Source organism: Coturnix japonica, unplaced genomic scaffold, assembly GCF_054131305.1.
Source record: "Coturnix japonica strain WE unplaced genomic scaffold, WE-NBRP24 Scf041, whole genome shotgun sequence".
NCBI classification, from domain to species: domain Eukaryota; kingdom Metazoa; phylum Chordata; class Aves; order Galliformes; family Phasianidae; genus Coturnix; species Coturnix japonica.
In genome coordinates, this window is record NW_028188944.1 from 2,037,573 (window position 1) to 2,049,304 (window position 11,732).

Below are 11,732 nucleotides of genomic sequence, written 5' to 3' on the forward strand. Positions count from 1 at the left end.
GTATTTCCAGAACTGAGTGCAGCATCTTTTCCTTACACATATTTGCATAGAAAATAAGTAGGATTATGTTTTATTCTAAACCATCATCCATTCCTGAGTCATTTCTCTCTTCAACACAGTCAATGCATTATTGCCCTTGAACTTAAAGACAGACCTACTAGCTACAATGGAGCTCCCTGCAAACAGTTTTCATGGAAACCAGAATCTCATTTATTCTAAAACCTTTCAAGCAAAATTAAGGGTAGAAAAACAATAGAACTGACTGAATCTTTAAGGTCATTTAGTTCCAGTCCCCCTGCTATAGGCAGGGACACCTCCCTCCACACCAACTCTTCTCCTCAGGGTCAAGGCTTCTCTCAAATCATTCTCCTCTAAGCCTGTGCCTGTGCTTGGGATTGCCCTGACCCAGGTGCAGGGCCTTGTACTTGGCCACACTCAAGTTCATGAGGCTGCCAAGGGCCCACCTCTCCAGCCTGTCCAGGTCCCTCTGAGTAGCATCCCTTCCCTCTAGCACATCAACAGCACCGCTCAGCTTGGTGTCATCTGCAAACTTGCTGAGGCTGCATTTGATTCCACTCTCCATGTTGCCTACAAAAATGTTAAATAACACTGGTCCCAACACCACCCTCCACCTGGACACTGAGCTATTGACTGCAGCTCTCTGAGTGTGACCATCCAGACAGTTCCCTATCCTGCAACTGGTCCATCCATCAAAACCATTTTTCTCCAGTTTGGTGACCAGGATGTCATGCAGGACGGGATCAAATGCTCTGCACAAGTCCAAGTAGATGATGTCAGTTGCTCTCCCATTATCCACTGATGCTGTTACTCCATCATGAAAGGCCACCAAGTTTGTCAGACATGGCTTGACCTTGATGAAGCCATATTGGTTACCACCAATTACCTCATCTTTATTTTCCAAACTATGCCAAGGAGAACTAGACAGAACTCTACAGTGTTGTGTCACTACAAACCTGTCTGAACCATTGGCTTCTCTGCATGCTCATCACTAGTCTCTCCTTAGCTTGTGTGCCTACAAACAATGTATGGGGAATGTCAGCCACAAATCTTACCTAGGGGACATCTTTGCTTCAAAATCCTTTGAACATCACACAATCCCTTTTAACTCTCCAGGTCTGCATTTAGTTATGTCAGAATCAGGCCATATTTCTGTGCTGCTATATCCCTTTCCTTCTGAAGGGCCTGGATACAACTTGGATTAACCTCAGGAGAAGAGTTCCTGCATAGAATCATAGATTTACCCAGGTTGGAAAAGACATTGAAGATCATCAAGTCCAACCGCAGCCTAACCAGTACCCTAACTCTAAAAACCCTACACTAAATCATATCCCTGAGTACCACATCCAAAAGGCTCTTAAACACAACCAGGGATGGTGATTCAACCACCTTTCTGGGGAGCCTATTCCAGTACCTAAAATCTCTAGTATCTAAATCTCTCTAAAAGAGCACAGGTATTAATCTGACCAGAAAGGTTCCTGTTTGTTCATAAAATGAGCCTTTTCCGCTCCATCTTGCATAGGCCACTGGGCACAGGGTAGCTGGGAGACCACAGAAAAAGTGGTTCTGTGAGCAATAGGGAAACTACTGCCTAATCCAACTCCTCCAATCTCTGCGCTCTGCCAGCATGTCTAAATAGGGTGGCAGATACACACAGGAGATAAATATTTCCACTTCCCTCAGCCAACACTGCTCTGAATTTCTATGGGACACACAGTTAGATGAAAAGGCATTTGACAAAGAAGGAAATGAAAGAGTTTAATCTGCTGTGTCATTCTCTCGGTAGCCAGAATAACTAACCCTCGCCAGTGTTAGTTCAAAGAATAGGCAGATTTTATCTCCTGACATGAGCAGTAATTCAAAGAAGCTGGTATATGATCCAGTATCCTGCATATTCACTGCAGGCAGGCAAAGACATTATGAGATAAGGGAGATCTACACATCACTTGTTATGAACACCTCATAAAGATAAAACCACACACAAGAGGAGAGTTTAGGAAGAGGACCACTCTTGGACTACTTTCCAAGAGGCATCAATTAGTAACTCTCTTCGCTCATTTTTCACACTACTCCACAGTGTCCTCCTGAGCCCCCTTACTCCTGTTGCCAACTGCTGATGCAGGGAATCCTGAGGAACCAAGGATTCATAGTTGTTCCATCAGTAGTCCTTGGTCAGCTCTCCCTCCCTGCCCCTTCTGTTTTGATCCCACTAACCAAATTTTAGTTAGTCTGAAAAGAGGATGGAAACCTCCGCAGCAATTAGTTTCTAAATATCTTGCAATGGGCAGCTTGTAGGAGCCCCATCTCAATGCCCACAGCACAGGAGGCAGGACTGCTTAGCCCATGCACTAGTGCATTTACCAGCACAGATGTAAGCCCAGATCTATGCACACCAAATACAGGCTCTCAGTTTGCACAAGGAGGCATCCATGGAGCTGAAGTATTAGGCAGATATTGTGGTGGGGCAGCAGTTATTGAGACGCCAGACAGAAAGGACACAGATAACGTGGCAACTCAGCTTTACCATTATGACTGATGATGGAACATCTAATTTCACTGCTCAAAAGAGAACTTCCATATAACTGGAAAGAATGAAATTCACAGGGGAAACCACACACAGACACACACAAAAGCAATACAAAGGAGATGAAGGATGGTTCACATACTAGTGATTCACTCTGAGACGCAAGCAAATGAAAGAGTATCCCCAACCATTTGCCTCCTGAAATGCTAAGTATATAAACTCATTGCTGTGATAACTCTGCCAGACGTGAGTCATACACTGTAAAACCTTATGGGGTCAATCAGTTTAACTTCATAAATTCATTACACCAACAAAAACAGACCATCGTGTCCAGGCTGGTTCATTTCAGCTCTTCAAAGCTGTTGGTAAAACTGCCTGAGAGCTGAAATGCTTACCAGCAAAAGCTAAAAACTGTAAATCAAATGTAATAGGCTGGCTTTGTCTACTGTATAGAAATGATGCCTGAAAAAAAGAAAATAAAAAAGAACGTAAACCAGAACAAATGGAATGGCTACATAAAACAGCCAGTACTGAAACAGCAACCCAACCTGGTTGCAGAATGAGAGAGAAAATGAGAGTTCACCAAAGTCATGGGACAGGACACATGTTCATGTTCATGCTAACACTGAACCCAAGTGGCCACATGAGGACAGCATCTAGTAGGAAATCAGAAAAAAGCATCCTTTCATACGTCCCTTGGGAAGGTGGCATCTACCAGGGCACAGCAGACCCATGTGTTCAGTAACAAGTCTGATGCTTCAGAGCCCAATGATGAGCTACAAACTGGGGTTTAACCAATGCAACACATGGAGGGAAAATCTGTCTTGAGCATAAAGAAGAAAGAGAAAGGTATCCAAAAGGACTAACCAAGAAATGCCCAAACTGCCCATGAAGCATTTCTTCCCGTGGTGCAAAATACCACAAGAGGATTTATTTGCTCTTTCAGTTAAACATAAAATGAACCTTTAGGGTAGCTGATGTCTTGTCTTAGGCTGCTCAGCATGTGGATGTTCCCTGATCTTCATATTCACACTTGTGAATAATGAGACTTCTCTTATTTCCCTGGGAAGTAATGCCCACTTTTTTACTTTGACAGAGCTCCTTCCCATCCTAGAAGGGAAAATATCAAGTCAGATCTCCATTAGTCCTTCCATCTCTGCACTCAGCAAAGGGAGCCTTCAGATCTATGCTTAATTCACCCACTCCCCTAGAATTAATGGAACTGTGCTTACTGGAACATATGCTGAAGCTTAAGCACAGTGCAGTGTTTTCAACATGAAGGAATGGCTATAGAACATGCATAAATTCTGGCTGACCTATGACAGCTTAAAGCACTGCGGAGGACTGTTAACAAGCCTGTTTGGACATCACCTTGAATAAATGACGTTATCCCCAAGTAAGGGAAGGAACAGCTGAGCACCAGGGAGGTACACAAAGTGCCAGAGCAAATTCTCACACTGTCAGGTGCAAAGAAAACTGAGATTTCACCCCAAAAACCCAGTTCACAACAAGGCTACAAAATCCCAGCTGAGAATTTCTGTGTTAGACTTGAAGCTCAAGACTGTACTGTAGTTCAACCAACAATATTTTGTGCAGCATGACCTAAAAAGTTCACAATAAAACCAAAACAAACTTCAATTTCAACTTGATAAATGAACTCAGGACATAATAACAAAGAGTGCTGATCTGGGCAAATAAAAGAGCATAAAGAAAAGAGAGCAGTGAAAAAGCTATCAAGGAAAAGCTCAGACTCGCATCCCTTGGAAGTGAAATTAAAGGCTCTCATTCATTTCCAGAGAAGTCAGAAAGGAAAATACCACTACATGCCATAGCTTGAACCACTTGACGTCCATGTTGGGCCTGGACAGCTCACACTCAAATGTGACCTTGTCCTTCTCAATGACGCTACTGTCTGCCAATGGTTTGCTGATTTTCACAGGCAATTCTGAGAAGGAGAAAGAAGAATGTGGATTTAGTTGGGAACTTAGTTTTGTTCATAACCAGGTCCATGGGTGCTGTTAAATGGATCCTTCCAGATGGAAAAAACATTTCAGGTGGCCTCCTAGATTTTACCCCTTTTTGTGTTGCACGCAAGACTGAAAAAAAAAATTACTTCTGCAAAGTTCTTCTTGTCATAAGGAAACAAATATTTGGGGAATGGCAGAACCAGGTAAAATTTTCCTTCACGTCAAGAAAGTATAAATTTCACTCTCATGCTCTTGGTGTGGTTTCTGCTATGATTATTTGGACTAATTAAGCTTCTCCCTGATGAAAGCCTAGAAGTATATCACAAGAAGGACCAACTTACCCGTGACCTTTTATTTGTCTTACTCAAGCATCTCCTCCTGACCAAAACTGACAATAAAAGATTCAGCCAGACTACAGGTTTGAGCAGCTGAGTTGTTTCTAGGATCTCCTGCAATCTCAAGCTTGGAACACACACTTGTCTTTTGACTAAGTGTCTCTTATAGTGCAGTAAAACAACAGGTTTTCACACGGCGATTCCTCATTTACCTTGATCTGAAATCATTCTCAAACCATGTGGGATCAGTCCAGGGAGAAGGGGAGGAGAGGGGAAGGGAAAGGGGAAGTCCACAGTCCTCTAAAATCAGGCTTCTTAGCCTAAAGCTCAACAGCAAATAGCAGTCCACTTCCCCACATTGCTAGACTCCGAGCATTTAAAGAACATCAGCTGACCTCATTATGAGCTCTAACATAGCCAAAGGAATTCATATATTCAAATATTCTCTTGAGTGATGAGAAATATGGAGCATAACTTCAGACTTCTGCTGTTAAACTCTCACTTCTATCATAAACCAGAGTAAGAGTTCAATGCTGTTTTAGATGGAGGACTCATATTTTAAATAACTCATCTCATTAAGGCTTGGATTCCCTACTACAAGTAGTTAAATTCCAGTTTGGATCATGCTTCACCTTGGATCACTTAGGGCTTCAGCCACTTATTGGAACTAACTCAATTTGTCTACAGAGAAGCTGTTTTCTATAGCAACAATAAGCTGTGATTGCAACTGGATGTCGGGAGAGCACAAATCCCGCAGTTATCCTGTACCAACATCCTCTCCTTCCATCAGAACAGCAAGTTTTTAAACCAGACTCATGCAAGCTTGCATGACACACCTTGTGTAAAACTGTTGGCAGCCATCAGGACAGCCAGTTGCTTCCTGTATAGACACTGTTCCATCAGTTTTGGTTTTTTGTCTCGCTAGAACAACAGCCAGTGTCTGAAAACTCCCACAACTGAAGCAACCACGCTGATATACCGCAGTCACTGGAGGTGCTCAAGAGCCACGGGTATGTGGCACTGGGGACGTGGTTAGTAAGTCCAGTGAGGGTGGGCTGGGTTGGACTCAGCTATCTCAGTGGTCTTTTCCAGCCTTGGGTGCAACTTGTAAGAGGGAATGAAGCAGCAAACTGCCCAGCACTGAGCTGCATTCTTCTGACACATGGTATCAGTGAACTGCTGTATTTCCCTATCTTCTCTGGAGCTATTGATCTAACCTAACTGAAAAAGTAAGCCTGAACCTAGATATAAATCAGGATCATAGTCACCCATGGTTGCTTATATATTCAGAAAGACACTCTAGAGGGTAATTCAGCGCATCTAGAAATTAAAGTAGAAGTTCCTTAGTCAAAAATATTCCACAGCCAGATTTTCACCTCGCTACCACTACATTAAAAAGGAGAATCCAACTTGTGGTGTGGGTCATTGATGTTGTTCCGGGGGGAATTGTGGCTGTTCCATGCCCACAGGGTAGAAGACAGCCAGTCTTCCTCTAAGCCACATAAAAAGCTGCTTAGTGCTCCCAAAGCGAATGCTCACCAGTTGTTTCCAACTTGAAGGTCATCTTCTGGCCAGCAGCCTCGCAGATGTATTCTCCAGCATCTTTCTTCTCCAGCTGCTCCACAACCAGACGCCGTGTTTTGCCCACAGATTCCATTCTGAACTTTCTGGAGGAGGCAAGCAGTCTTCCATCCTTGAACCATTTTACTTCGGTTGGATCCTGTGCTACTTCACAGCTGAGGGAGGCACTTGCTGCCAGGGCAGCACTCACCTCTTTCTGCACCTGCTCCTGGTTTATAAACACAGGTTTTGGCTCTGAGGGAAGAAAAGAAAAAGTATTGACTGAGGGACCGAAATGAGACCAACTTGCAGGTTTGTATGTACAGGTTGGAACAGGTTTAGGTTACCACTTGTGCCCAAACTAATAGCCTTCACTAGAGAATATCAGCTCTTCTGTTGAAACAAAGTGTCAAATCTAGGCAAGAAAGAACCTAGGAACTGAAGGAACCAAGAGGGTCCTTGAACACCAGTCCCATGGTTGCAAGTCACTATGCAAACATATTGAACCCAAAAGAACATCTGTCCTGCAGGCAACCAAAACCTGAGTTCCTTTTACTTAAGACCCACTGTGAAACATCAAAACACATAAACATGTGATAGTCAAACCACTGGCTGCCTTTTCATGACCCAGAACAGTACTCCTGGCTTCCTGAACAGACTCCTCATGGCCTCTACCATTGCCACAACTGTGACTGTCAAAGGCACAAAGGAAATATGCTCACCAACGCAGTCCTTTGTTCTTTGTGTGTGATTTGCAGATATCTATCTTACTTTGAGCTCTGGCAATAGTCAGCTCTACCAGGTCTCTTACTGTGAGTAGCAGACTCACCTATCCAGATGCAGCCTCCAACATAAAGGCATAGTAAAAAGGCAGTGTACTACTAGGAGAAGTTCCTGCTTCTCCTGCCATGAAAGGCTGCACGTAGAACATGCACTCCAGCCTCACTGCACATACTTATCTTAGTCAAATGTTTAGGTGAACAAGAATTACAGTTTGGGATCTCAGGCACAGGAGAGATTTGAATAATATCTTGAATATTGCTTCCACTGTACATATATTACTAATTATTGCTCTACAGACAGACTGAAACAGGTCTTTGTGTCATACTGAAACCAAATACTTTCTACAAACCCAGGCAATCAAGTCTAGGGAAAAAACCTCAGCACAGACTACAGTGATCCAGGTGCAGTATAATAGAAACTAGATTTTACTTTACTGTTCTCTGCTGTATTTCATACAACACCTGTCTCACCTGTGACATGAATCTTGAAGGTGAGTTTCTGGCCAGCAGCCTTGCAGCTGTACTCCCCTGCATCTTTCTTCTCCACCTGGCTCACCACCAGCCGACGCTGTTTGCCCTCTGACTCTACCTTGAACTTCTTGCTCGAGGTGATCAGTTTCCCCTCCTTTTATCACTTGACCTCTGTGATAAAATGTTTGCTCATTAAGACCGGGATGTGGTAGCATTGTGGTGGAGTGCTTGTTCATTAGGACCGGGATATAATGGTGGAATATGGAGGCCACAAAGGTTGCAGAACACTCTAATTTTATGGGTAGATTGTGTACTCTGCGTAGTTACAGGCAAAGCGCGCCCCGATGGATACAAAGTTCCACGGAAGGACCAACCAAGGAACGACACACCAAGTCGCACGATCACAACCGACCAATTAAAGGACAATACGCTCGGGATGGACAATACAAAAGAAGTTGCAAGGGACGGGACGGCGCGGCAGTTGGAGGAACAATAATCCCCCTGTCGCCCAGCACTGAATTGCCTTTTAGTTTTACCCGCTACAATTAATAAAAGTTTATAATTGGAACATTATTGGCTCATTGCTTATAAATTGATGACAACCTCCATCTTCTCCTGGGCCACCTCGCAGCTCAGCGTGGCATTTTCTGTTGTTGCAGCCTTCACCACCTTCTGTACCTTCTCCTTGTTTGTAAATACAAATTCTGGCTCTGAAAAGAGAGAGATACATTAGTTTGGCCTCTTGAAAGAAGAGCAGGTTTTGGGGAAGGAGTCAGAAAAATGAATCAGTTCTCCCAGTCTGATGCCCCAAGAGAATGATGTGGAGAGAAGTTGTGCAATTTATGGATGCCCCATCCCTGAAAACATTCAAGTCTAGGCTGGATGGGTGTTAGAGCAACCTAGTCTCAAAGAATGTGTTCCTTTCCAGGACAGAGATTGGAACTGGATGATCCTCCAGGTCCCTTCCAACAAAAGGCATTCTGTGATGCTTCTTGTATGACTCTCATGACTCTTTCGTCCCCTAGCTGCCATTTACTTATGTCTTCAAAACATCAACTTATACAAAACATTCCTGTAGTATTCTCTCCCATGCTAAATGAGCCCTTCCAAGACAAAAACATGTTACATAGAGCACACCCCCTAGTGCTTGACACAAAGCCCCTGTTCTGAAACTTCCTGAGACGCAGCTGCATTGCAGAGTTGTTCTAGTGGTACAGGCACGTGGGAATGGAGAAGTGCAATCAGAACTTTCTTGTCTATGGCCTCATTCCCACAGCAAAAGGAAATTCCTGAAGATTTTAAAAGATGGAGCTGCCTCACAACTGTATTTAGAATAATTTGTTCAATTTCCTCATCAGAAATTAACCACCCCAAAGTTCAGCTCCAAAAATTTTAAGCATAGCAGGGAAAACTTACAAACTAAAGACCGTTTTCTAATACATTCTAGAATGAAAGGCCAAAATGTGTTCTCTCTCACCTGTGACATGAATCTTGAAGGTGAGTTTCTGGCCAGCAGCCTCGCAGCTGTACTCCCCTGCATCTTTCTTCTCTACCTGGATCACCACCAGCCGACACTGTTTGCCCTCTGACTCCATCTTGAACTTCTTGCTCGAGGTGATCAGTTTCCCCTCCTTGTACCACTTCACCTCCATCTTCTCCTGGGCCACCTCGCAGCTCAGCGTGGCATTTTGAGTCAGTGCAGCCTTCACCTCCTTTTGTACCTTGTCCTTGTTTGTAAACACGTCTTCTTTCTCTGCAGGGACATCACAACAGTCACACCATTTTGCTGTAGTCTGCTGCAGAGCTTACTCCAGTTCCCCATTTTCATTATACTTGCCCTTCACAGGGACCATCATGATGCCTCATTAAGACAGGAAAATACTTTCCCCTCTATTTTGCCTTGGGAAATGAATAGGCATATCATTTCATATCATATCATAAATCTAAACATTTCGCAGTCTGATAGCAGATTTGGACATGAGATTTAGAACACCTGCATGCACTGCTGAACCTCCTCCCTTCTCTTTGTTTCTTCTGATGTCTCTCTACATTTCCAGTAAATCAGAAGGGAATGGCCCTCTAGAACAGGTTGCCCAAGGAGACTGTGGATGCTCCATCCCTGCAGGCATTCAAGGCCAGGCTGGATGTGGTTCTGGGCAGCCTGGGCTGCTGCTTGGCAACCCTGCACATAGGAAGAAGGGGGTTGGAACTGGATGAGCACTGTGGGCCTTTGCAACCCAGGCCATTTATGAGTCTGATTAGTGGCATTTTCCACCTCATTGTGTCATTCAAATTTTGTAACCAGATCTCATCAAACACCTCCCCTTTTCTCACTCCTTGCATGCCTGGTGTGCTCTTGCACTGTAACCCTGCAGACACCAGCTGACTACAAGAGCTGCACAAGTTACCCTCCTTGCCTATTGTTTGTTGCAGTAATTCATTCCTGGATGGAAAAGCACATGTAGAAAAGTGTTGCTATGACACTAGATGACAAAGAAAGTCCTATAGCCAAAATGTTTTGCACCAGAGAGGCTGTAAGTTGATCCTCCAAATGCAAGACACACAAAATGAAGTGTTCCTTTATCTCTGGGATTCCAAGCATTTTCTCACCTCTGACTTTCACTTGGAATGTTGCTTTGTCATCTTTTGTTTCACAGCTGTAGCTCCCTTGGTCTTTCAGGGTCACATTTTTGACCATGAGCTTGCGGTGCGTCCCCTGGGAGATGATGGTTGTCCTCTGGTCCTGCTTCACCTCTATTTGATCTTTCTTCTATACGACAGCTCCGCTTGCAGCTGACACCTCACACACCAGCTCCAGGTCTTCAGAAGGACTGACTGATATTTCTGGAGTCGTTTTGGACTTGCTGACAAAATTAATGGCTTCATCTGAAGAAAAAAAGAGAAAGTGGTTTACATCCTGACTCAGGCTTATTCAGCACAGCATTAAGATACAGTTAGAACTGATTGTAATGTCTCTGCTCATTACATCTGGGGGATCAAGTTTCACCTCTGGAGGTACTCACATACAAACGTGTGCTTGATTCTCCTGTGTAAGGAAAGAGTAAGTTCTATGCAGACAGTTCTTATTTCTTTTAATCAATTCTGTATTCTGCACATGTTCTTCTGAAGCTAAAATGAAGGCAGCTAAGTAACCTGTTTGCAATACATGAACAAACCAATTCAACACCTTGTCTCTAAGCTAACAAGCAGCGTTTGATGAGCACATCAGTATTTCATGCCCTTCATTCCATCCAGACTGTATTGGCAATAACTATGCTGGTATTAACAAGGATAGCAATTACAAGCAAAATGGTAGAAATACAGAAGATATAAGGAAAAGGGAACTCACCAGAGCTGAGGCGATCCTCCCTGGTGAGCGATCTCCAAGAGATGCTGCCTCAGTGAGGGTCAGCCCTTAAATGAGGTCTCAGAGGAGGTGGAGTCGAACTCCACCCCTCCAGGGAGCACAGCTACATAACTTTCACCTGTGCTCCCACAGCTGACCCCACACTTGCCTCAGCTGATCAATCAGTGGTTCACATTGTGATCTCCCATACACTCCACCCCTTCACAACGTGAACCAATGATTAGGTGAGTTCCCCTTATTACAGAGACCCAATCACGACGCTGATACAATCTCCCGTCACATTAGATGTTGATATTATTCAAATGATGATGATTGGATGGGTGTTTATGATCTTCCATGGGCCAGTGCTTGATAGATGTTACCGGAGACAAATCATCTTGAAGTGCAGGTCCGTCTGCGTTTCATCAGTCCAGAGTAATGGTCCTAGAGGCTTAGAATCAATCTTAAGGGGAGTAATATAGATGTTTCAAGGGTACTAGGAGGGGAAGATCCGCCCTCCAGGGCAAGATACAGGCCGTATTCTTATCTTGGGTCAATACTTCTGCTTGTACTGGATTATGTCCCGGCCTCCGATACCATACCCTCTGGCCAGATATCTGTGGCTGTATAACTATATCTGGCACCAGAGGAGGAGTCTTGATCTGCCATAGGGACATAATAGGTGTTCCTTTAGCAATAAAGGCCGGAGTATTGACCACGATGTCAGTA

At 44.0% G+C, this 11,732-nt stretch overlaps 1 protein-coding gene across 1 annotated transcript; it reads right to left on the reverse strand.

Annotated features, from left to right (window-relative positions):
- Positions 1-4,314: 4,314 nt before the first annotated feature.
- LOC146752768 (myosin-binding protein C, cardiac-type-like) lies at positions 4,315-6,632 on the reverse strand. Its single transcript, XM_085531274.1, has 2 exons — positions 6,384-6,632; positions 4,315-4,487 (listed from the first exon to the last, which is right to left on the reverse strand). The coding sequence occupies exons 1-2, from the start codon at positions 6,499-6,501 to the stop codon at positions 4,315-4,317; spliced, it is 291 nt and encodes a 96-aa protein (XP_085387400.1). The 5' UTR covers positions 6,502-6,632.
- Between the last annotated feature and the right edge of the window lie 5,100 nt (positions 6,633-11,732).